The 25,608-nt window shown below is 53.1% G+C and overlaps 2 protein-coding genes and 1 non-coding gene across 10 annotated transcripts in view; all 3 read left to right on the forward strand.

Moving 5' to 3' along the window:
• Positions 1-10: 10 nt before the first annotated feature.
• On the forward strand, positions 11-83 carry TRNAK-UUU (transfer RNA lysine (anticodon UUU)). Its single transcript has one exon. It is a non-coding gene; the product is annotated as a tRNA-Lys (tRNA).
• Positions 84-6,003: 5,920 nt separating this feature from the next.
• HGH1 (HGH1 homolog) lies at positions 6,004-10,081 on the forward strand. Its single transcript, XM_030876221.2, has 6 exons — positions 6,004-6,685; positions 6,758-6,858; positions 6,957-7,055; positions 7,257-7,348; positions 7,437-7,559; positions 7,645-10,081. Exons 1-6 carry the CDS (start codon positions 6,060-6,062, stop codon positions 7,822-7,824), a joined length of 1,221 nt encoding a protein of 406 aa, XP_030732081.1. The 5' UTR covers positions 6,004-6,059; the 3' UTR covers positions 7,825-10,081.
• A 6,224-nt stretch (positions 10,082-16,305) lies between these two features.
• Positions 16,306-25,608, forward strand: part of MROH1 (maestro heat like repeat family member 1) — a 68,054-nt gene continuing 58,751 nt past the window's right edge. For 5 of the 8 annotated variants that reach the window (XR_009559436.1, XM_060286918.2, XM_060286919.2 and 2 more), the window contains exon 1: positions 16,306-16,430. Coding sequence is in view for 1 of the 8 variants with exons in the window: in XM_030876004.3 (XP_030731864.2) it covers positions 16,400-16,430 (31 nt within the window). In the remaining 7 variants the exon portion in view is untranslated. Of the gene's footprint in view, positions 16,431-16,621; positions 16,643-17,060; positions 17,083-25,608 lie in introns of those variants that run through there. The other 3 variants (XM_030876004.3, XM_060286922.1, XM_060286921.1) reach the window with 3 other exon arrangements.

A 25,608-nucleotide genomic window follows, 5' to 3' on the forward strand; every position in this document is an offset into this window, starting at 1 on the left:
ACATGGGAATTCCCTGGCAGTCCAGTGGTTAGGACTCTGCGCTTTTACTGCCGAGGACTCAGGTTCGATCCCTGGCTGGGGAACTAAGATTCCGCAAGCCACGCGGTGCAGCCAAAAAAAACCACCAACATACAAACGTGAGAAAGTAGGGCAAGAGTTTAAACAGGTCCAAATCCCCGCTAATCGTGAAGGAAAACACTAATATATTTATTAATATGTATTAATATATAACTTTTAAAATTAGGAAATATATTAATGAAAATATACCATTAAGAGAGTAAAAAGTCAGGCCACAGAGTGGGAGAACATATTTGAAATACATGTAACTAAAAATGGCTTGTCTCCAAAATATATAAAGAAGTTCTACAAATTAATAAAAAAAAATCACACAACCCAATTAAATGTACAAAAAGCTAGAATGGGATTTCCACTACAGATGTTAAAATACCAAATATATATATAGCAAACATAAATACATATTTTTTTCCACTTCCTGACTGTGTGACGTTAAACAAGTTACCTGTGTTCTCTAAGCCTCAGTTTCCAATCTATGAAATGTGGATAATAATGCTATGACACCTCACAGGACTGCTGTGAGGATTAAATGACTTGTTATATCTAAAGAACTTAGGAACAGTGCTGAGCACAGCGTAGGTAGATAGAAAACAAAGCCGGAACCCTTCCTCACATCATTTATGAGAGTAATTTTCAGATGAAGATTGTAATGTAGAAAATAAAACTATAAATATATCAGAAGGTAATTTAGAAAAATAATTAACTTAGAACACTCAGAAAAGACAGATATATTTGCTGATTAAAAAAAAAAGTTATGGCAAAGACAAAACTCAAAGCAGATCATACATGTAAATGTAAAATTATAAAAATTTAGCCTTAGAAAACAGGCAAAAGAAACAAAACAGACATTTCACCCAAGAGAAGATGAAGATGGCAAACGAGCACATGAGAAGATGCTCCACACACCATCCATTAGGGAAGTGTAAATTAAGAATGGCTCAGATTTAAAAAGGGACGCCACCAGATGCTGGAGATGTGGAGCAGCTGGATCTGTGTACGATACTGGCGGGAATGTAAAATGGTCCAGACGCTGGAAAGCAGTTTGGCAACTTCTTGAAAAGCAGGACTCAGCAATCATACTGCTGGGCATTTATCCCAGAGAAATGAGGACTTACGTCCACACGAAACCATACTATGCACCACTGTTTACAGCAGCTTTATTTGTAACAGCCCCAAACTGGCGATGACACAAAGGTCCTCAACAGGTGAATGGCTGGCCAATCTGTGGCACATCCACACCATGGAATACTTCTCAGCAATAAAAATAAATTATTAACGCAACAACCTGGATGAATCTCCAGATAATTACGCTGAGTGAAAAAAGCCAATCTCAAAACATTCCATTTAGATAACGTTCCTGAGATGACAAAATTATAGAGGTGAAGAACAGACTAGTGGTTGCCTGGGGTTAAGGACGGGCAGGAGAGGGCAGAGCAGGAGGGAGATCTCTGTGGTGATGAAGCTATTCTCTATTTTGACTGTGATATTGGTTACACGAATCTACACAAGGGATAAAGAGGCATGGAAGGACTTCCCTGGCGGTCCAGTGGTAAAGAATCCGCCTTACAATGCGGGGAACGTGGGTTCGACCCCTGGTCAGGGAACTAAGATCCCACACGCCGCAGGGCAGCTAAGCCCGTGCGCCACAACTACTGAGCTCGCGCGCCTCAACTAGAACCCGCGTGCCGCAAACTACAGAGCCCGTGCACCCTGGAGCCTGTGTGCCACAGCTAGAGAAGAGAAAACCCGCATGCCACAACTAGAGAGAAGCCAGCACACCACAACGAACAGCCCGCATGCCGCAACTAAGACCCGATGCATCCAAACATAAATAAAATAATTAAATAATAAATCTTTAAAAAACAAAAAAAAGAGGCACGAATCTACACACACAATTTCATTTTGACACTGTATTATAGCCTCATAAGAGTAACCACTGAAGAACCTAGAACAGGCAGCTTTGTAGAGACAGAAAATAGCCATGAGGTCACTGGAGGGGTTGGGAGGTTAGAGTTTCTGCTCTGGGGGGTGAAAATGTTTTGGAAATACACAGTGGTGATGGTGGCAGAATGTTGTGGTGGTGATTAATGCCACTAATTATACACTTAAAAATAATTAAATGGGGGAATTCCCTGTTGGTCCAGTGGTTAGGACTTGGCGCTCTCGCTGCCGAGGGCAAGGGTTCAATCCCTGGTTGGGGAACTAAGATCCCACAAGCTGTGCAGCACAGCCCAAAAAATGGTCAATTTTGTTACATGTATTTTACAACCGTTTACAACAGTTAATGTAACACACCAGAAACCACTGAATTTAAATGGATGATCTGTACTGTATGTGGATTACATCTCAATATGCTACCGAACGGAACTTGGGTCTGCCTGCCTGATGCACAGTGAAACCAATCTGCTGACACTGGGCTGTAGTGAAGGAGGGTACAGCGTTTATTGCAGGCGCCAATCAAGAAGAGCTGGCAGCTCATATTCAAAAGACCTGAACTCCCCAGTGGCTTTCAGGGAATGGCTTTTAATGACAGTGTGAGGGAGAGTGTCATGGGTTTTGTGATCAGCTCGTGCACAGTTCTCTGGTTGGTTGATGGTGAGGTAACAGGGTACTAGGTATTTCGGAAATCTCAATTATCAGTTTTCTGCGGTCTAAGTGCTGGTGGTCAGCATGCAGTTAACTTCTTCCACCTGCTGGGGGCTTTAGTATCTGCAAAACCACTCAAGGATATGGCTCAGGATATTATCTGTAGCCTTCAAGTACAGCTAAAGGTCCTTGACTTTGTTTTATGGCTAAACTATTATTACTTTGTCTAGACTGCTCTCTCTTTTTTGCTACGTTTTCCCACTTCTCTGATTCAATTTGCTCTTTGGAACTCAGGGACAGCCTAGGAGGCTAGAGGTGGTGGGACGTGGCGGGTGTCTCTCCCCAGGAAGGCCCTGCAGGGTCCTGTTTGGTTTCAAATAAAGCTATTTTAAAAAACATGCAGAAGGGACTTCCCTGGTGGCACAGAGGTTAAGAATCCGCCTGCCAATGCAGGGGACACGGGTTTGAGCCCTGGTCTGGGAAGATCCCACATGCCGCATTGCAGCTAAGCCTGTGCACCACAACTACTGAGCCTGCACTCTAGAGCCCACAAGCCACAACTACTGAGCCCACGTGCCACAACTACCGAAGCCCGCGTGCCTAGAGCCCATGCTCCACAAGAGAAGCCACCGCAATGAGAAACCCACGCACCACAACAAAGAGTAGCCCCCGCTCGCCACAACTAGAGAAAGCCCACGCACAGCAACAAAGACCCAACGCAGCCAAAAATAAATAAATAAAAATAAAACAAAATTTAAAAATTAAAAAAAAAAACAAAAAAACAGAGAAGGGCTTCCCTGGTGGCACAGTGGTTAAGAATCTGCCTGCCAATACAAGGGACACAGGTTCCAGCCCTGGTCCGGGAAGATCCCACATGCCACGGAGCCACTAAGCCCGTGCGCCACAACTACTGAGCCTGAGCTCTAGAGCTCGCCACAACTACTGAGCCCACATGCCACAACTACTGAAGCCTGCGTGCCTAGAGCCTGTGCTCCGCAACGAGAAGCCACCACAATGAGAAGGCCGCACATCGCAACCAAGAGTAGCCCCTGCTGGCCGCAACTAGAGAAAACCCACGCACGGCAACGAAGACCCAACACAGCCAAAAATAAATAAATAAATAAATTTTAAAAATAAATAAATAAAAACACACAGGAGCCTCCTTAAAGGGGCTTCCACTGGCCAAACTGAGGATCAAAATGATGACAGTAAAGTATTATATTTCTATGAATAAACTAGGAATCCATGAGACTTCATTGACATAAATAGGTAAAGAGAAAGCTTTTTTCCCTACAATAAATGATAAAATTAGAAAATAGCCATTTGGAAACCATCACAGTAATAACTAATTCAGAGAAAAAAACAATACATGCAAAAACTAGGGAGTGAAAGGTGGATGAGGAACGGAGTGTTTACATAGCCTCAAAGTATCCCCCCATAAAATACTTAATAAATACAAGAAGAAAAAGAGTAACCTGACAAGGAAGAAGCTTAGGCCACTCCATCATAATTAAGTAATCAAAATAAGCCTCTCCCGCGCTGAGACACACTGACGTTGTGCCACCTGATTGGACAGGATGAAAAGAACCCAGGATTTCCTCCAGAGCATTCCTGCCAGAAATGTACAACCTGAATCTAATCAGGAGCCAACCAGACAAATACAAATCGAGGAACGTGCTCCACAATAGCTGGCCGGTGGTCTGTGTCAAGGGCATGAAGAGCTGTTCCCACCTGGACACAAAAGGTGAGACAAAGGTCATTACAGGGGTGACCTGGGAATTTGAGGTCTCTGGGTCAAGGCTATAAGGGGGTTCTTTGTACAGTTCTTGTACCTTTAACTTTGAAATCACTTCCAAACACTTTGGATCTTTTAATTCACCGTGGGCATATTTAAGGCTCCCTAGCTGCTGATTACTGTAAACACATCCTTGATGCAGTCAAATCACGGGCCTGCTCATTAGTCCCCTGCTCACGCAAGTGGGCCCTGAAGGTGCACATTTCTGTCTCAGTCAAAAGTACCCACCAGAGGGCATCATTTACCTAGGTTATCCACAATATTCTAATTCCATACCTTGAGGAATTTTCAACTCTTATGGCCTGGCCGGGATCTGTGTGTCCCGAGCATGTGGTTGCCTTGGAGAGGTGGCACGTCCTTGGACTCATCCATCCTCTTCCTCAATTTCCATGGGACTTTCAGGAAAGTTTAGGTTGGGATTGAGGCTATGGGTCTCAGGCGGGGCAAGTCCCGGCTCTTGGACGTTATGACCTCCTGACTTCAGGGCCATATTTTTCCCTGTAAGTGGCTCTTCTGGGCATCGCTGCCCCTAGAGGCTTTGTCCTAGCCCTTAGTGTGAAACAAAAATAATATCTATTAAGAGGCTTATAACCTATGTAAAAGTAAAGTACATAACAAATAACCCATGAGTCAGGTAATAATTGTGGGGAAACCCCTATATTAGAAAAGAAGAAAGGTTTCAAATCAATGACCTCAGCTTCTACCTTAAGAAACTAGAAAAAGAACAGTAAATTAAACTCAAAGTAACCAGAAGAAAGGAAACAGTAAGGTCAAAGTAGAAATCAATAAACTTGAAAAAGAAAACAATAAAGAAATGAATCCAAAAGGTGGTTCTTTAACAAGACCAATAAGGTCTTCCGTGGTGGCGCAGTGGTTAAGAAGCCGCGTGCCAATGAAAGGGTACACGGGTTCGAGCCCTGGTCCGGGAAGATTCCCACATGCCGCAGATGCAACTAAGCCCGTGCGCCACAGCTACTGAGCCCGCGCGCCTAGAGCCCGCGCACCGAGACGGAGAAACCATCGCAATGAGAAGCCCGCGCACCCGGACGAAGAGTAGCCCCCGCTCGCCGCAACTAGAGAGAGCCCGCGCGCAGCAACAAAGACCCAACACAGCCAAAAATTAAAAAAAATTTTTTTTTTCTTAAACTGAATACAACCACATATAAAACCGAAAATATATCACGATCAAAGGGAGAGTATGCCAGGGATACACTAGAAAGGCAATCACTGTAATTGATCCTGCTTTTCTTCCCGCGAAGACGGATGTTTGCCAATCATGAAGGAAGAGGGAATGTAATCGGTCTGCTATCAGCGGCTGGCAGGACCCCCAAGGGACGGTGCCATGCCGGGGCCCAAAGCTTGTCCCTGCACGACCCCCACCACCGCGCAGAGCCCGAAGTCCCCGGCTTCTGGCCGGCAACCAATCCCACAATCCCCCGGGCCTTGGCGTGGCCCCGCCTCCGCGCGCCGGTCCCGCCCCTTGCGCGGAGTCGGTAGCCTCGGATTGGTCACCGGGGCTTCCGGTACCCTGGTGAGCGGGGCCGCTGCCCACCTGCAGCCGCATCGCAAAGCTGAGCTTGCGCAGCGGAGCACGCCGACAAGCATGCGGGAGGACGAAGGGGTCGTGGGTGGGTCAGCCGGTGGCCTCGCCTCCGTAGGGTCGCCGATAGTGGAGGCCGGCCCGAAGGCGGAGGCGGCGAAGCTGCTGCCTTTCCTGGCGCTCGGGGCGCGGGCTGACCTGCAGGCGGCGGCGGCGCAGCATGTGCTGGCGCTGACCGGCTCGGGGCCCGGCCGCACGCTGCTGGCCGGCCAGGCGGCACTGCTGCGGGCTCTGGTCGAGCTGGCGGTGGCCCCTCCTCCCGCCCCGGCCCGAGACGCCGCTCGCGCGCTAGTCAATTTGGCCGCCGACCCTGGTCTGCACGAGCCGCTGCTGGCGGCCGAGCCCGGACTACCTGCCCGCCTGCTGGGCTGCGCTTTGGACCCACAGTGGCCCTGGGCCGAGGAGGCGGCCGCCGTGCTGGCTAACCTCAGCCGCGAGCCGGTGCCATGTACTGCGCTGATGGCGGCGCTGGCGGCCGCTGAGCCCGGGGAGTCGGGCCTGGAGCGGCTGGTGCTCGCGCTGTGCACTCCCGGCTACAACGCCCGCGCGCCCCTGCACTACTTGGGGCCGATGCTCTCCAACCTCAGCCAGCGTCCTGCGACGCGCGCTTTCCTGCTGAATCACGACAGGTGAAGCCCAGGGCGCTCGCGGGGAGGGCGTGGAAATGAGCAGGGACGGCACTGAGTGGTTTTTCCCTCCAGGTGCGTGGTCCAGCGGCTGCTGCCCCTTACCCAATACCCGGACTCCTCGGTGCGCAGGGGCGGGGTGGTGGGGACACTGCGAAACTGCTGCTTCGAGCACCGTGAGTGGTGGTGAGGAAGTTGCCGTGTCGGGGAGTGGGAGGAATAGACTGGACCCTGGGGCCCCTCTGGACTGGCCTCCATTCCTGTTTCTCCCCAGGACACCATGAGTGGTTGCTTGGGCCTGAGGTGGACATTCTCCCCTACTTGCTACTGCCCCTGGCTGGGCCTGAGGACTTCTCCGAGGAGGAGATGGAGCGTGAGTGGCTTGGGTCGAGCCTCAGGGTTGGTCTGGCAGGAGGGGAGGCCAGTGGGGGAGAGGCAGAAGGAAGTGTCCAGATCAGGGCCCCTTCTGGAACCTTCTAGCAGGGAGTTGCTGAACACAGATGGGCCTTACAATGGCAGGGTCTTGCCTAGCAGACCAGGGGCCAGCATAGGGACCCGGTGAATTCACTCCTAGGGCTGCCCGTTGACCTTCAGTACCTGCCACAAGACAAGCAGCGAGACCCTGACGCCGACATCCGCAAGATGCTCATTGAGGCCATCATGCTGGTGAGCCGGCGTGCTGCTACATTAACGTCACCCCCACACACTTACATGTTAGCACACTGACGTCTGGATAATCTCTGCCCTCTCCCAGCTGACGGCCACGGCACCTGGTCGGAAGCAGGTGAGGGACCAGGGAGCCTACTTGATCCTGCGCGAGCTGCACAACTGGGAGCCAGAGCCCGATGTGCGGGTGACTTGTGAGAAACTCATCCAGGTGGGTGCAGGGTTGGGGGAGTGGTGGATGTCCACAGTGTGCCAGCCAGCTGCTCACCTGCTTCCCCTGCCTGCCCTGCTGGCAGGTTCTCATTGGGGATGAGCCAGAGCATGGCATGGAAAACCTGCTGGAGGTGCAAGTACCTGAGGATATTGAGCGACAGCTGCAGCAGCAGGACCGCCAGGAGCAGAGCAGCGCGAGCGGTGCGGCAGCAGCTGGAGCTGTGGCCCCAGAGACGCGCGCAGAGGGAGCTGCACCCACCTGAGGCCCGCGAAGCCTGCCGCCAGCCCTGGGCCCACCTCTGCTCGCCATCCGTCCAGGCCTCCCAGACCGGGTCTGTGTGCAGCCGCCCGCAGGCCTCTGGGTCCCCTGGCTCTGAGGGTGCGCCTTGCTGAGAAGCAGAGCTGTTCTTAAGCTCCAGGTCTTTGCTGAGGGTTGAGGGTGCCTCCCTGTGCCCTGTTGGCTCCAGGAAGAAGGCTGGTTGCTCAGAGGAGGACTGTTCAGCCAGAGCTGGCCCAACCCTGTGACTTGCTCAGGTATCTCCACGGGGATGGCCAGCAGGGCCGGACAGAAAAACACTGCAAGCCCGAGGGGCTAGCTGGAGCTTCCCAGTCCCAACGGTGCTACGGGGGTCTGGGCATAGGGGGGCACCCAGGTGCTTGCAGTGCCCCTTGGTACCAGTCCCACCCCAGGCCCCTCCATCCTGGGGCCCTGCCGGAGACCCAGCCTCAAAGGGCTCACCTGTTGAGGTTTTCACCAGCCACAGCCTGTCGTGGGGTCTAGCCAGGGCTGCACCCCTGTGGCCTGTCCTCGGAGCACTTGCTGGGCGTTGCCTCCCCTTCATGCTCCCCACCTTTCCACTTGACCTGTGCCCAAACCTGCCCTCCGCTCTTTGCAAGCTCCTCAAGTCCTATTTCCCAGTCCTGGACTGAGCTGATGCCCTCGCTCTCCCCCGCTAGCTGGGCCCTCTCGCTGGTCAGCCTGCCTGAGCCTCAGCTCCCCAGAGCCCCTCGCCTGCCGAGCTGAGAGCCTCCCTGATGTGCCTGCAGCCTTGCCCTGGGCTCTTCTTTCCCCTGACCACCCTCCAAAGCTGGAGACCGTCCCCTGGCACGCCCATCAAGGCTGGCTTCTTCATGGGTGCCAGGTGCCTCCCTCCTCTGCGGTCCCCTCTCTCTTCCCTCCCTCCCCCCAGATAAGTGAAAGCTCTGGCCTGGAGGTGTGTGGACTGTTTTCCAGATGCCCCAAGGCCCGCGGCCCTCTTCCCGCGTTGAGAAGTCCACACCGTTGGCTCCACAGAATAAACGCTCTGTTTGGCCTTGCCCCCACCGTCCCGCCCGCCCTCAGTTAACCAAGTAGTGTCCAGGCACGGTCCGGATGGCAGACATGGAGCGTGGCGACAGCGGACGCCTGGAGGGGCTCACCGCGCGACTGGCCGTCTCCGTGCTCCAGAGTCCCAGCCCGGCAGGGTCGCACCTCGTCTCGGGGGAGACTCCGTGGGCTCGGGCGCCGGACCAGAGGCACTCTCAAGGGGGGTGCACTGTTGCTGGGGTCGCCGCAGGTGCAGGAGCGGCCTTGGGGGATCTGAGTCCGCGCTGGGCTCCACGTTGTCCGGGGACGTTGGGAGCTCACACTCCTCGGGCTTCTTTGCAACTGACCAGAGTGGGAGGGTCAGGTGGGGCGCTGAGGAGCCGCCCACCTGCCCACACTGGTGGGCATGCAGCACCTGGTGTGACGCCGCCGAGCACGGTGCGGAAGAGCGTATGTGCGGCGGGCAGCCTCCCGTGCTGCGCGGCCACCTGCTGCAGGCCCAGGCGCGCTCGCGGGCGCAGCTGGCGCAGGCCTCGGATCAGGTCCTGGCACTCTGCGGGTGAGGGCTCAAGGATGCGGCCTACAGGTGCCACTGCCCTCTCGCGCCCCAGCCCGCAGCCATCACGGCCAACAATGCTGGCAGCTTGGAGGTGTCATCCCGTTCAGTCTTCCCAGACGGCCGTAGGGTGTCCGTGTTTCACACGTGGGGAGACAGGCAGAGAGAGGTGAGGCGCCCTGCCCTGGGCTAGCGCAGGGTTCAGGCTTAGCGGGGCCGCCAACACATTTCCACCTCTCTGGACCCAGCTCTCTCTTGCCGCCCACCTGGGTGCGGGCTGGGACCGGGGAGGGACACAGGGTGGAGGCGCTCACCTGGGGACAGGCCTGGCCGTAAGGTGGAGCCCTGGCGCATCAGGTACCGCATGCGGTGGGGCTGGCGCTCCTTGAAGGGCAGGTTCCCGGTCACCATGGCGTAGAGGATGACACCTCTGGGGGCGTGGGCTTCCCAGGGCGTGCCCCCTCCCCTCCCCTCCCCTCCCTAGGGGTCCTGGAGCCTGTGAGGTGGTGCTCCCCGGCTCCACGGGTCAGCCTGCTCCCCGCTGTACTTGCTCGTGAGGACCTCCAGGGCTGTGTAGGCCACAGAGCCGCAGAAGGTGCTCAGCCGCGAGTTCTTAAGCCCCTACCGATTGGCAAAGCCGAAGTCTGCAGGGGGCATACAGGGAGGGCGGGGGGGGGCGGGGTGTAAGTGGGCTCCTGTGGTGGGCATGGGGTGTGTGGGGTGACTGCAAGTGTGGCTCTGGGCGAGGGTGGGGTGTAGGCCTCCTAGGGGGATTGAAGGACAAGGCAGGCTGGGGTCAGAAGTTTGGAGCAAGCAGTGTAGACACTGGGTGCCTGGCTGGGGCGAGAGTGGGGAATGTGGCCCGCAGAAGTCGAAGACCTCAGTCAGTTGGCGCAGGCTGGGGGCAGGGTTGCGGGCTGGGCCGCAGGCTCACCGCTCAGCTTTAGGAAGCCTCGGTCATCTAGCAGGACGTTCTCACACTTTAGGTCCCTGCATGGGGAAGCGGAGGTGAGGCTGGGCCTGAGCTCAGACGGCTCTCTCCATGTGGTGGGCGGGTGGGCTGGGCGGCGCCCTCAACTGCCATGCCTGAGCTGGGGCAGCGCGCCGCAGCACTGGCTAGCTGCCGGCACAGCCTGTGGGCCCCCTGCTCCAGCCCCGGGCAGCGGCAGTCGTCGGACACGGCATTGATGTGCTCCGGCAGGTCACCACGGGCCGCTGGCTCCAGCACCAAGTAGGCGCGCCAGCTGTTCCGGTAGGTCTCGTAGAGCTGCACCTACTGGATCCCGCCCGCCTGCCATCACCCCGAGGAGGGGCCGTCAGGTGCACTGGATTGGGGTCTCAGGATGGGGCTGGGCTCGAGCGTAAGGGTCCCAGGAGGGGAAGGCGGCAGGCCTGGGCTGGGCAGGAGGGGACCAGGATGTCTTGGGGTCTCTGCCCACCACGTTCAGGTGCTTGTAGGTAGCACTGAGTGACGAGATCTCACAGGGCAGGAACTTGCAGGAGAACTCCACAGAGGCCTCAGCGGTGGAGACGATCTTGATAGCCACCTGCGGGAGCGGAGGGTGGCCACTGTGCGAAGACCACAGCCCCTCGGGGGCGGGATGTGGCAGAACAGGCCCTGTGGCCTTGTGCACGTTGCTGAACTTGGCCGGGGCAAGGCTCGGTGAGCAGCGTCCCTGGGGGGCAGCTCTGGTCTCCTGCTCACTCCTGTCCCAGGCACTTATGTGTTCAAGGGGTCCAGGAACTGGGAGTGATCAGCCTGCCCGAGCCTTGGCCTTCAGGGAGGATGCAGGACCAGGAGGGGGCCAGAGCACCTGGAAAGTGCCTGAGTGGGGTTAGGACAGGGGCCTCAGGGCTGGGCTGGAGGGTGAACCACGGATCCCCCACCCCATGGGGAGGAGGTGGCCTGCCTCTCTGTGGTGTGGCACGTACCCCGCAGGTCAGAGGCCAGCTTGGAGTTGTGCTGTGTGCGCTCCTGCGTGGCATAGGCCAGGTAGACTTTGGAGAAGGCCCCAGAGCCGATCTTCTTGGAGGAAGGCAGGTAGCTGTTGTCCCTGCATTCGCATACCTGCTCCATGAAGGCTCTCTGGTCCATGAAGGTCTGGTCTGACCTTCCGGAGGTCAGGGCACTGCGGAAGGGGTTGGGGCCATCCAGCTCACCGCAGGGCCTTGGGGATGGGGGGCGGGAGGCGTGACTGAGGCCTGACCTGTTAGCGGGACAGGGGTGATGGGACTGCAGGAGGCCAGCTGGGACCTGCGCCCCCTCAAGGCTGCAGCCGAGTTTCTGAAGTCTTCCTGGGACTGGGGCAGAGACACGGGAGGGCCCAGGACTGAGAACTCGGGGTGGGAGGCTAACACAGCTGCACAACCATAGACTGGCACGGGGAAGGCAGGCTCTGGGATAGCGGGGGCAGATTCTAGAGTGGAAGGTTCTATAGCTGCACCTGCAGTGCGCCCTCAAAGGGGGTGTCCTATCCCCCAGGACTTGCTTGCCCTAAGAACATCTTGCTGGAACCAGCCCTGCCCTGCCTGAGGCCCATTCTCTGGGGTGAGAACCCCAAGGGCCAAAAGAGGCGTTTTTTGGACGGTGCTGTGAGGCTTGCAGGATCTTATTTCCCTGACCAGGGATTGAATCCAGGCCTTTGGCAGTGAAAGTGCCAAGTCACATCCACTGGCCTGGGGACTTCCCTGGTGGCACAGCGGTTAAGAATCCGCCTGCCAATGCAGGGGACCCCGGTTCAATCTCTGGTCCAGGAAGATCCCACATGCCACGGAGCAACTAAGCCCGTGCGCCATAACTACTGAGCCTGTGTTCTAGAGCCCACGAACCACCACTACTGAAGCCCACGCGCCTAGAGTCTGTTCCCCAATTAGAGAAGCCACTGCAATGAGAAGCCCACGCACTGCAACGAAGAGTAGTCCCTGCTCGCCGCAACTAGAGGAAGCCCACGTGCAACACTGAAGACCCAACGCAGCCAAAAAACAAAAACAAACAAACAAAAAAACCACTGGCCAGCCAGAGAATTCCCAAAGCCACCCAGCCTTCCTCTGCTCAGGCCTGGAAGCTTCTGCTCAGGCCAAGACCTGCTGCAGAGGCCTTTCCCCCAGAGCTGTCTACACACTTGATGACACATTCCCAAGCAAGCAAGTAACCCTCGCCCCCGCCTGGGTCCACCTCAAACCCCAGCTCCAGGAGAGGTGCGCCAGCATGGTCCCTCCCTTCTCCTGGCCCCTGGAGTCTTCTGTGAGTGCCTTTACCATGGGGAGCCAATGTTTCCTAAGTGCCTGCTGTGAGCCAGGTGCTGTTCTAAGGGGCAACTACCAGCTCCCAGAGTCCTGCTCCTGTGCACAGACCGCACCCGACGTGCCTGTCCTGTGGCGGGCAGTTCACACCCAGGATTTCAAATCTGAGTAACACCAAGCGATGCCCCCTTTCCAGACGACACAACTGAGGCCCAAGTCGTAGTCTCTCTTCTGTGAGCTGGACGGCACAGTGGCTGGGGGCTGCCGTCCTGGCAGTGGCTGGGGACTGGGCTTGTCCCCGCCGGGATCCATGGTCCACAGGGTGCTCCCACTGCAGGGAGAGCCTCGGAATGCTCGGAATTGAACTGCTGCGGCACGTTTTGTCATCCCTGTTGGACTGTGAGCTGCTTGAGAACAAGGCTGGTGTTTGATATTCCGTTGCTCACCCACAACCCTTGTCTAGCAAACTGCCTGGAGTATAGAAAATCTGGGCAAACTAACTGGTTTGCTACTGACCTGGGGGTTAGGAAAAGAGAAGCTGAGTCAGGTATTTCAAGGGGAGGGCGACGTTATACTTGTCTTCCTCTTTCTGCCTTACTTCACTTAGCATGATAATCTCTAGGTCCATCCATGTCCCTGCAAATGCCATTATTTCATCCTTTTTTATGGTTGAATAGTATTCCATTGTATACATGTGCCACATCTTCTTTATCCACTCATCTGTCAGTGGACACTTAGGATGCTTCCATGTCTTGGCTGTTGTAAATAGTGCTGCTATTAACACTGAGGTGCATGTATCTTTTCAACTTATAGTTTACTCCAGATATATGCCCAAGAGTGGGATTGCTGGCTCATATGGCAACTCTATTTTGGGTTTTTTGAGGAACCCCCATACTGTTTGCCATAGTGGCTGCACCACTTCACATTCACACCAACAGTGTAGGAGGGTTCCCTTTTCTCCACACCCTCTCCAGCATTTGTTATTTGTAGACTTTTTAATGATGGCCATTCTGACTGGTGTCAGGTGGTACCTTATTGCAGTTTTGATTTGCATTTCTCTAATAATTAGCAATGTTGAGTATCTTTTCATGTGCCTATTGGCCATCTGTATGTCTTTGGAGAAACGTCTTCTGTGCATTTAAAAAAAATAAGTGTATTTATTTTACTTTTGACTGAGTTGGGTCTTCGTTGCTGCCTGCAGGCTTTCTCTAGTTGTGGTGAGCCAGGGCTACTCTTCGTTGTGGTGTGCAGGCTTCTCATTGCAGTGGCTTCTCTTATTGCAGAGCATGGGCTCTAGGCATGCTGGCTTCAGTAGTTGTGGCACATGGGCTCAGTAGTTGTGGCTTGCGGACTCTGGAGCACAGCCTCAGTAGTTGTGGTGCACGGGCTTAGTTGCTCCGCAGCATGTGGCATCTTCCCGGACCAGGGCTCGAACCCATGTCCCCTGCATTGGCAGGCGAATTCTTTTTTTTTTTTTTTTTATCCCCTTGTCCAAAGAGGTGTGCCCACAGGGGTATCACATTTGTAGTGAGGATGTGGCTTTCCCTCTTTGTGAATTCAAAGCTTCTACTGTTTGCAGAACCTAGTACTTTTTTTATAAATTTATTTATTTATTTATTTTTGGCTGTGTTGGGTCTTCGTTTCTGTGCGAGGGCTTTCTCTAGCTGCGGCGAGCGGGGGCCACTCCTCATCGCGGTGCGCAGGCCTCTCACTGTCGTGGCCTTCTCCTGTCGCAGAGCACAGGCTCTAGTCGCGCAGGCTCAGTAGCTGTGGCGCACGGGCTCAGCCGCTCCGTGGCATGTGGGATCCTCCCAGACCAGGGCTCGAACCCGTGTCCCCTGCATTAGCAGGCAGACTCCCAACCACTGCGCCACCAGGGAAGCCCGGCAGGCGGATTCTTAACCACTGCGCCACCAGGGATGTCCTTTCTGTGCATTTTTCGATTGGGGTTTTTTTTTTTTATGGATTTCTATGAGCTGTTTGTATGTTCTGGAAATAAAGCCCTTGTTGGTCGCATCATTTGCAAATATTTTCTGCCATTCCATAGGATGTCTTTTTGTTTTGTTTATGGTTTCAAAGCTTTTAAGTTTGATTAGGTCCCATTTATTTATTTTTGCTTTTACTTTTTTTTTTTTTTTTTTTTTTTGTGGTACGCGGGCCTCTCACTGTCATGGCCTCTCCCGTTGCGGAGCACAGGCTCCAGACGCGCAGGCTCAGCGGCCATGGCTCACGGGCCCAGCCGCTCCGCGGCACGTGGGATCCTCCCGGACCGGGACACGAACCCGTGTCCCCTGCATCAGCAGGCGGACTCTCAACCGCTGCGCCACCAGGGAAGCCCTGCTTTTACTTTCATTGCCTTGGAAGACTGACCTAAGAAAACATTGGTACGATTTATGTCAGAGAATGTTTTGCCTATGTTCTCTTCTAGGAGTTTTATTTTTTAAAATAAATAAATAAATTTATTTAATTTACTTATTTTTGGCTGCGCTGGGTCTTTGTTGCTGGGCCTGGGCTTTTCTCTAGTTGTGGGAGCGAGGGCTACTCTTGGTTGTGGTGCGCAGGCTTCTCATTGTGGTGGCTTCTCTTTGTTGCGGAGCATGGGCTCTAGGTGCTTGGTTTCAGTAGTTGCAGCTTGCGGGCTCAGTAGTTGTGGCTCGCGGGCTCTGGGGTGCAGGCTCAGTAGTTGTGGTGCACGGGCTTAGTTGCTCCGCTGCATGTGGGATCTTCCCGGATCAGGGCTGAAACCCGGAACCCGTGTCTCCTGCATTGGCAGGTGGGTTCTTAACCATTGGGCCACCGGGGAAGTCCCTAGGAGTTTCATTGATGCCTGCTCATCTTTTTTTTTTTTTTTTTTTTTTGCGGTACGCGGGCCTCTCATTGTCATGGCCTCTCCCGTTGCGGAGCACAGGCTCCGGACGCGCAGGCTCAGCGGCCATGGCTCACGGGCCCAGCCGCTCCGCGGCATGTGGGATCCCCCCGGACCGGGGCACGAACCCGTGTCCCCTGCATCGGCAGGCGGACTCTCAACCACTGCGCCACCAGGGAAGCCCTATGGCTGCTCATCTTGATTCCCACGGTCTGTTGGCATACTGGACGTGTGCCTCCAGTTTGCGTGTGTGTACCTTTTTGCGGAGGGTTCCTCGGCCCTGGGTCTCTCGGGTGTTGGTTGGGTGTTCAGTGTGTGTGCATGTGTGAGAGATATAGGGCATGACAGTGCCTGTGTGTGTCCCGGTCAGGCCCACCTGGCGTGCGTACCTGGACAGGTATGTGCTTGTGAGAGGACCGGCTTTGGGCGCACTGACGCGCCGAGCCGGCGTCGCCGATGCCTCTCCCGGTATGTGGGGCGGTGTCTGTGTGCCGGGATCATCGCGGTGTAAATGTCGTACGAGGACACAGCAGAGTGGGAAGGGAGCCGCGTCCTGCGCCTGCGCAGTGGCCGGCCGCACGCCTTGAGGCCGACAGGGCTGCCCTACTGGCGCCCAACAGTCAGGTGTGGCGGTCACGGGGCGGCAGGGGGCGGGGCCGAGCGCGAGGCGGAGTTTGCGCACTCTCACTCTCTGGGGTTCGGGGGACCGGGTGGAGAGGGCGAGAGGGACGCACCTCCGACCAGTGAGCGCAGAGATCGCTTGGGGGCGGGGCCGGGCTGCCGCGCGCCGGGCCACGGTTGGCGGGGGGGGCGGTGGCCTCGCCGCGTGGCCCCGCCCACTCCGGTCAGCGGCAGGCGGGAGGGCGGATGCCGGGCTGCGGCTGCCGCGGCTCCTCAGGTAGATGGGGTCGGGGCCCGGGATCGGGGCTGGCGGCGGTAACTCGGCGAGGCGCCCCTCGGGGAAGCCTGGGCTGCGGACTCTCGGGCCGCCCCCTTGGCCAGGCCGCCGCGGGAAACCGAGTCAGGGGGCGCCTCTCCAAGGTCACCGGGCGAGCGCGGAAAGGGTCCCGGGCGTCGCGGGGCCGAGCCCACCCCCTTCCCCGGGCTCAGGTGCGCCCAGCTGCGCGCGGAGCCGCATTTGCCGCGTCACAACCCGGAAGAGCGCCCTGGGAGCCGAGCCGCTCACATTCTTCGTCGCAACGGCATGGGGAGCCCGGCCCCCGTGCCCGTCCCCTCCCAGGGTGGGACTCGGAGTACCTGGTCTCTGTGCCCGTCTCCTCCCTGGGGGGCGCTCGGTCCCCAGTCCTAGCGCCTGTCACTCCGGAGGCGTGTGGTTCACGCCCTTGCTTCCCCGGGGGGAAAACGGGGTCCTCCCTATGGGAAGCTAAGCCTAAACCCGAGAGTCCCAACGCGCAGGGGCCGTTGTATTCGTTCCATTTTCTCTTTGACTGTAGAGCAGGGAGGTACTTTGTCCACAGTCCTGAGGATTACTGGTCATGTAAGGTAGGCGTGAAGCTGGAGGGCTGCAGGACGTCCCGCTCTCAATCCAGGTGAGAGCTCCGTGGTGCTAGGCCAGGGCTGGCTCCCAGTCAGCCCCTGGGCCCTTAGGCCCAAGTTTGGGTTCTGGTTTTCCTGGAGCGCCAGCACAGCTAGGGCCTGAGGTTCCCCGTTGCCGGCCCAGCCGGGGTGGGGGCGGGGCTGACTGGTAAGCTCAAGGGCAGTGAGGCACAAAAGGGTGCGGGGGGCAGAGGGGGCGGGTGTGGGGATGTAAGCGGGAGCGGCTGCCTGGTGCGAGGGGCAGGTGGGTTTGGGGTGGAGGCTGGCTGAGGGGACCACCCTGGAAAGGGATGGTGGTAGAGGTGGGGAAGAAGGTGGTCAGTGAGTCACTGTAGGGTGTGGGAAGGGAGATAGAGGAACAGGAGGGGGTGATGCTGACCTCTGACCCACGTAGCTGAGTGCACGATGACACAGGAAAAGAGGCAGGTGAGGTGGGGGTCGGGGAGAAGTCGGGGTGACGATGGTGTTAGAGCCGTTGAGTGTGCGTGGCGATGGTGGTCCAGATGGAGAAGGCCAGCAGGCGCTGGGCCCCAGGAGACCCATGCGGGAATCATCAGTGTGGGACACTTGAGTGGTGGCATGATTGTGACGTGGTTGCCCCTGTGGTCCTGGCAGCCAAAGGGCCTGGGGATGCTGTTGTCAGCAGGGTCTTCGGCCATCATGGCTCACGCAAGCACGTGTCTCTCGTCTCTTTTTGGTGTCAGAATAGGATCACCTGGAGTTGAGCTGTCTTGGTTACCTTGACACCGACGTCCATGCTGCGGTGGATTGTTTGGACCTGCGTCTTGCAGTTTCTCACTCCTCCAGGGCTGTTTGCTGCCTGCTGAGGGCCCTCAGGGGATCAGAGGTGGAGCCCGTGGCTGCTTGCCGGCTCCCTCACCTTCACAGCTGCCGCCTGTGCCTGGAAGCAGGTGTCTGTGCTTAGTTCGGACCAGGGTCCACCGAGGCCCAGGTGGGCAGCCGGCTCGCTGCTTGTCTGTGATCAGCAGCCCCAGATCTCGTGAGCCCCTTTGTGGAGCTGAGTTACTTGATCTTCTCGAGGTAGGGCCCCAGGAAGGCTCCTGCTCGGTGCTCAAGGAATGGTGGCTGCTGGATGTCGTGAGAAACGTGCTTTCTCCACTGAGCTGGAGGGCCACCCAGTTCTGGGGGGGACACCGCTTGGCATGGCTTATGTTGAGAAACGGTGTTCTCAAAGGACTGTGCTTCCTGGGTCATCTGCCCAGGTTCTTGTCGGTGACTCTGGAAGCTGATTCCTTCTCTAGCTCCTGTGCTAAGAGAGGAAGACCCTGGGCCTTGTGCGTGGGTGGGGGTGGGGAGTCCCAGGGCCTCCTGACTTCCCAGTCTCCCCTCACACACCAACCCTCCAGACCAGCTCCTGGCTGCCTCTGGGCTGGGCTGTGTGTGGCCTCCTTGGCCTCCCACACCCACTTCTGACCCCTCTCCGGCTCAGCAAAGTTGGCCCAGCACCTCTGTTAGCGTGTGCCAGTTCATGTGGCAGCCATAATACAAGTGGGCATCTTTCAGGCCAGGGGCTCTGTGGGTGGGGGCAGCACCTAGTGGGCATTACTAAATGCCATTGAATGAATGCTGAGTACAGGTGAGCGAGGAGGAGGGGTGGGAGAGGGAGGAGGGAGCTGCTTCCGCGCTCACCCACAGCGCGTCCAGCGTGGGAAGGAGGACCCTGTTGGCCCTGCTCCGTGCCCTGTGCTGGGAGCATCTGGGCAGGTGTGGAGGAGGGCAGTGCAGGAGCCAGTCCCGGCGGAAGTCCCGCCCCATCGCTGACCAGCTGCTGACAGCACGTGCCTCGCAGACCTGCTTGGCCGTGCAGATTAAAGGAGATGGTGCCTCTTCAGTGCATCCTGTGGGACGCGGGGAGCCTCCCAGACCCGTCCCCGTCTCTGCACCCCCTTCCCCTGCAGCGTGTTCACCTCGATTTGCCGTCAGCTCTGTGCTCACAGGTCTGTCTGCTCCACAGACCTCCTGGCCTGGGGCAGGGGCAGCAGGTGGAAACTTACAAAACCGGTCAAGCCCGGCTCTTCCACCAGCCAGGTAGTTCATACTTACTTGACGGCCACCTTTTTCCAGTGCTTGTTTTTTAAAAAGTCTAACCAGATCCCTGATTGACACGTGTGTTTTCTAACATCTGCACTCACGGGAGGGCTTCTGTAGACGGATGTCGAGAGGTGGATGATCCCGTCACGCAGCGCGACCATTTGGGCTTGTGGGGGACACTCCACAGGCTCTGCTGGTTGTCCGCACCTGTGTGGTGGCCACAGCACTGACAACGTCTGGTGCTGGCAGAGCGCAGCTGTGTGCAGGCCTCACTCCCAGCGGCTCACTCGTGACGCGGGCAGAGCCCAGTCCTGGACTGGCCGTCTGCATACCGCCCTCCTTCTTGTTCGTCTTGTTGGTGCGGATGGGCTCCTTTGCGTGTTAGTAGGAGACAGATTCGCCTCTTGATTATGAACGGTTATGAACGGTTGGACCTGCTTTGTCTTTTAGTTACTTTATGCTCCACTGAGGATGGGGTGAGTTGTGAGAGTGTGGGGTTGTGGGCTTAGGTGTATGTGTATGGATGTGGTCTTCAATTTATGTGTGTTTTTGACTTTCAGAAATTAAAAAATTTTATATAGTCCAACTGAACAACATTCATCAAGGTGTGCGGGTTTTTGTGTCTGGCTTAGGAAGTCCTTTCCTACTCCAAGACTCTAAAATGTGTACTTGTATTTTCTACTTAGGACTTACATTTCATTTTTACATGTAACACTTATATCCATCTAGCATTTATTTTGGGGTAAGGAAAGATGTAGGGAAGACTAATTTTTTTCCCTAAGTGCCTAACTAGCTGTTCCAACACTATTGGCTAATCTGTCTTCATTATTTAAAATCCTCCTTTTCTTCCTTATTGGTGTTTATTTCTGGACTTTCTGTACAGTCCTGTTGATCTGTTCACCTCTTCTTAGAACAATAGCATAGTTTTAATTACGGTAGCCTTTTAATACGTTTTAACATAACATAGGACAAATCCTGTTCACATACTTTTCAGAATTTAGTTGGCTACTTTTGTCTGTTGGTTCTTCCATATGAACTTTGGAACCATTTTATCAAGTACCCTCCAGTAGCCCGACTCACATATTTGTAGATGAAGGAAAATTGACAGTTGTATAATATAGAGTCTTATGGGAGGATTTTGGGTCTTTTCCTTCAATGAACAGCTTTTGTTTGTTTTTTGAAATTGCGTGCATATTCAGGATATAAACCACAACTTTTCTCCCCACTCACAGTGCGCTGGAGTGGACTGGCACGCACAACTGTCACTGTTTGGAACTGATGCCACAGTCCCCGTAGGAGCCAGGGCCGCAGGAACACTGGGTCACCCGCTGGAGGGGTGCGCTAAGGGACTGGCCCTTGAGGAATGAGTGGGTTTCCCGGGGTGGAGGGGGCAGGGCGGGGCAGGGTACTCGTAGGGACCAACAGAAGCAGAGGTGCGAGAGCCGAAGCCCTGGCCCAGGGCGTTCAGGTGCTGGACGCCTGCAGCGTGAGGGGCGAGAGAGAAGCAGAGAGGGGCTTGGGTCTAGGTTGCGACAGCCCTCGTTGAAGGTGTTGGTTTGATTCTGTGGGCAACAGTGAAGATCAGTGAGAAGCGGTGTGACGTGATGTGACCTGCGTTTGACAAAGGCCAGCACTCAGCGTGGAGGAAGTGGCCAAAGGCAGGGTTAGGTGAGGCGGCCGCCAGGGATCAGCTCTCAGAGAAGGAGCAGGGCATCTGCTGTCTGATGTGCAGTGTGGGGGTGGAGTGAGGAGGGTGGGGGGGGCGCTGACGTTGATCATGGCATGTCTGTCACTGAGTGGTGGCCTTAGAGGTGTTCACTCGTTCAGTTGCCACTCCCTTAGTTGCATATTCAAAGAGCAGTGCTTGGACAAATGTCAGTTTATCAAGTTTTTCTTTTATAGATTTTGCTTTTGGTGTCAGTCATGGATATTTTCTTCTATGTTTCTTTCCAGAAGTTTTATAGTTTTAAGTTTCACATTTAGGTCTGTGGGTCATTTGGAGTTTTTGTGTGTGGTGTGAGGTATAGATTGGAGTTTACTTATTGTATGTGGGTGTCCAGTTGTTCAGTACTGTTTGTTGAAAGACTATCTCTTCACTCAGTTGCCTTTGTACCTTTGTTGAAAACTGGACGTATAAGTCCTGAAGCCAGGTAGTGTAAGTTCTCCAGTTTAGTTTTGGTTTGCTTTTTTTCAGAGTTGTCTTGGCTATTCTAGGTCCTTTGCATTTCCATATGAGTTTAGAATCAGTCTGTCAATTTCTACAAAAAACATTCTGGGATTTTGATTGGGAATGCCTTCAATCCGTAGATGCATTTGTAAAAAGTTGATATCCTTGTACCGTATTTCTCTCCATTTATTTAAGTTTTCTTTACTATCTCTCACCAGGTCCACCTTTTGTCAAATTTATCCCCAAATATTTCATATAATTTTTGCTCAGTGGCAAAAGGTGTGGCTTTTTCAATTTTTGTTTATTGTTAGTATATGGAAATACAGTTGCTTTATTGTTCTTAATTTTTTTTTAATTTATTTATTTTTGCCTGTGTTGGGTCTTTGTTGCTGTGCGCAGGCTTTCTCTAGTTGAGGCGAGTGGGAGCTACTCTTCATTATGGTGCGTGGGCTCCTCACTGCGGTGGCTTCTCTTGTTGCGGAGCACGGGCTCTAGGTGTGCGGGCTTCAGTAGTTGTGGCACGTGGGCTCAGTAGTTGTGGCTTGCGGGCTCAGTAGTTGTGGCTCGTGGACTCTAGAGTGCAGGCTCAGTAGTTGTGGTGCACAGGCTTAGTTACTCTGTGGCATGTGGGATCTTCCCAGACCAGGGATCGAACCCGTGTCCCCTGCATTGGCAGGTGGATTCTTAACCACTGCGCCACCAAGGAAGCCCCATACGTTGCTTTTTTAATGTTAATTTTATATCCTGTGATCTTGCTAGCTGACTTATTGATCTGGTCCCACTTGTAGGTTCTGTAGGATTTTCTGCATAGATGGCCACATCATCTGTGAATAAAAACAGTTTTACTTCTTTTTCAATTTGGATGCCTTATATTATTGTTTTCCTTACCTTGTTGCATAGGCTAGAGCCTCCAGTATGATAGTGAATAGAATGGGTGAGAGCAGACATCCTTGCCTTGTCCCCCATCTTACAGGGATTGCATTTAGTCTTTTACCATTAAGGATGTTCTTATAGGTTTCCCTTAGGTGCTCTTTGTCAGGTTGTGGAAGTTCCCTTCTATTCCTGTTTGTTGGTAATTTTTATTATAAGTGGATGTTGGATTGTGGCAAATGCTTTTTCTGCATTTATTGAGATGATTATATGGTTTTTATTTTTTGGTCTGTTAATGTGACTTACATCGGCTGCACTTAAAATACTCAACCAACCTTGCATTCATAGGATAAACCCAATTTAGTCATGATGTATTATCCTTTTTACATGTTGGATATGATTTGATAAAATATTGTCAAGAAATTTGTGTCTATGAGGGGTATTGGTCTATAGTTTTCATTATTTGTAGTATCTGTGTCTGGTTTTGTTATCAGAGTTATGCTGGCCTCAGAGAATCAGTTGGTAAGTGTTTTTATTTAGTTCGTTATTTAGTTTTGGCCGCATTGAGTCTTCGTTGCTGGGCGTGGGCTTTTTGCTAGTTGCGGTGCGCGGGCTTATTGTGGTGGCTTCTCTTGTTGCAGAGCACGGGCCCTAGGTGTGCGGGCTTCAGTAGTTGTGGTGTGCGGGCTCAGTAGTTGTGGCTCGTGGGCTCTAGAGCGCAGGCTCAGTAGTTGTTGTGCACAGGCTTAGTTGCTCCGTGGCATGTGGAATCTTCCTGGACCAGGGCTCGAACCCGTGTCCCTTGCATTGGCAGGTGGATTCTTAACCACTGTGCCACCAGGGAAGTCTTGGTAAGTGCTTCTTATTTTCAGTTTTCCTGGAAGAATTTGTATATAGTTGGTATTGTTTCTTCCTTAAATGTTTGACAGAATTCCCCAGGGAAGTCATCTAGGCCTAGAGTTTTCTCTGTGGGAAGGCTTTTAACTACAAGTTCAATTTCTTTATTAGATATAGGGCTATTTAGGTTATCTGTTTTTTCTTGAGTGAGGTTTGATAGTCTGTCTTTCAAGGAACTTGTCTATTTCTCTTATTTACTTATTTTTTGCGGTACGTGGGCCTGTCACTGCTGTGGCCTCTCTCGTTGCAGAGCACAGGCTCCGGACGCGCAGGCTCAGTGGCCATGGCTCACGGGCCCAGCCGCTCTGCGGCATGTGGGATCTTTCCGGACCGGGGCACTAACCCACGTCCCCTGCATCGGCAGGCGGACCCCCAACCACTGTGCCACCAGGGAAGCCCTATTTCTCTTATTTTTTAAATTTTTATAATTTTTTATTGAGATATAATTGACTTGTCTATTTCTTTTAAGTTGTCCAATTTACTGGCAAAAAGTTATTCAGAATATATTCTTACTATCCTTTTAATATCTGTAGAATCTGTAGTGATGTCACCGTTCTCATTCATAAGATTGGTAATTTGTGTTTTCTCTCTTTTTCCTGATCAGTCAGGCTGGAGGTTATCAAATTTATTGATCTTCTCAAATAACTAGCCTTTGGTACTTTGTTTTTTTTCTATTCTTTGTTTTTATTTCTTTGATTTATGTACTGATACTTATTATTTCCTTTTGCTTCTTTTGAGTGTCTAGTTTCTTAAGGTGGAATTTTTTTTTTTAATAAATTTATTTATTTATTTGGCTGTGTTGTGTCTTCGTTGCTGCACGTGGGTTTTCTCTAGTTGCGGCGAGCGGGAGCTACTCTTCATTGCGGCACGCAGGCTTCTCATTGTGGTGGCTTCTCTTGTTGTGGAGCACTGGGTCTAGGCACACGGGCTTCAGTAGTTGTGGCATGCGGGCTTAGTAGTTGTGACTCGCAGGCTCTAGAGTGCAGGCTTAGTAGTTGTGGTGCATGGGCTTAGTTGCTCCGTGGCATGTGGAATCTTCCCGGACCAGGGCTCGAACCCGTGTCCCCTGCATCGGCAGGCGGACTCTCAACCACTGCGCCACCAGGGAAGCCCCGAGCAGGCAGATTCTTAACCGCTGCGCCACGAGGGGAGTCCCTTAAGGTGGAATTTGATGTTGTTGACCTTAAAACTAAAACAGCCAGTTATTTTACCAGCAAAATGTGTTTATTTGGGAATAGCAGAGAATTGCAGCCATGGTATAGCAAAAACTATAGGCTAGTCCAGCAAACAAAGGAGAGGAAGTTACTTTGCAGAGAAAAAGGAGGAAGTTGGGAGGGGCTGCTCTGAAGGAAAGTCCACCAGAGGGATGGGAGAGTTGAGGATGGTGATGGCTTCCCAGTGCCTGAGCTGAGAGGGTTCCCATCTGCTGGGCTTGTTGCCGGGCAAGGAGAGATCTTCCTTCCTCTTGCCAGGGTCCTAAAGTAGAGACATCTTCCTGCGGGGAATGCAAGTCATGACTCTTCCTGTTGGGTCTGTGATTCACCTGGAGTGGCAGTGCACAGGAGCTCCCACTCTGGCCTCCGCACTCCCTGCTAAATTAGGTTTCTTTTATTCAAATTCACAAAGTCATTCTTCTTTTCTAATACAGACATTTAGTGCTATACATTTCCCACAAATTTTGATGTCTTCATTTTCATTCACTTCAAAATGCTTTCTAATTTCATTTTTGATTTCTTTTTTGACTCATGCATTATTTTGAAGCATATTAAGCAGTTTCTAAATACTTGGGGATTTCTCAGATAGCTTTCTCTTATTGATTTCAAATTTAACTCCATGTGCTCAGAGAGCATACTTTGTATGACTCGAATTCTTTTAGGCTTATTGAGACTTGTTTTATTGCTCAGAATATGGTCAGTCTTGGTAAATGTTTCATGTGATTTTGGAAAAAATACATATTTTACTGTTAATGAATACAGTGTTCTATAAATACTACTTAAGTTGGTTGACGGTATTGTTCAGGTCTCCTGTACCTTTAGCAATTTTCTGTACACTTGTTCTGACAATTACAGACAGAGGGGTGCTGAATTTCTACTGTATTTTGGATTTGTCTCTTTCTCCTTGCATTTTTATTAGGTTTGATTTTGTGTATTTTGAAGCTCTGTTATTAGGTGCATAAATGCTTAGAATTGTTGTGTCTCTGTAATCCACTCTGTCTACTATTAATATAGTCACTCCAGCTTTTTTATGACTAGTTGTCAGCCTTGGTTTTCTTTTCCCATTCTTGTACTTTAGCCTCTTTATGTTAACATACTCAGTGTTCCCTGTGGTTTCTTGAATGTATGAAATGCAATTATAATCTAAATGTCCTTAACTACTAATTCTTTCCTCTGCATCATTTCTGGGTCAGTGTCTATTGATTGATTCATCCTCATTATGGGTTGAGTTTTCTTGCCTGTTTGCATGTCTGGTAATTTCTTTTCTTTAATAAATTTATTTATTTATTTATTTACTTTTGGCTGCGTTGGGTCTGCGT

This window comes from Globicephala melas, chromosome 17 (genome assembly GCF_963455315.2).
Source record: "Globicephala melas chromosome 17, mGloMel1.2, whole genome shotgun sequence".
In the NCBI taxonomy this organism is placed as follows: domain Eukaryota; kingdom Metazoa; phylum Chordata; class Mammalia; order Artiodactyla; family Delphinidae; genus Globicephala; species Globicephala melas.

What these genes read in the sequence shown, in the direction of transcription:
- HGH1 (XM_030876221.2), top strand. Translation starts at nt 6,060, where the DNA reads ATGCGGGAGGACGAAGGGGTCGTGGGTGGGTCAGCCGGTGGCCTCGCC. An exon ending in CTCCGAGGAGGAGATGGAGC is followed by an intron (nt 7,056 to 7,256) that starts GTGAGTGGCTTG and finishes ATTCACTCCTAG; the next exon opens with GGCTGCCCGTTGACCTTCAG. An exon ending in TCATTGAGGCCATCATGCTG is followed by an intron (nt 7,349 to 7,436) that starts GTGAGCCGGCGT and finishes GCCCTCTCCCAG; the next exon opens with CTGACGGCCACGGCACCTGG.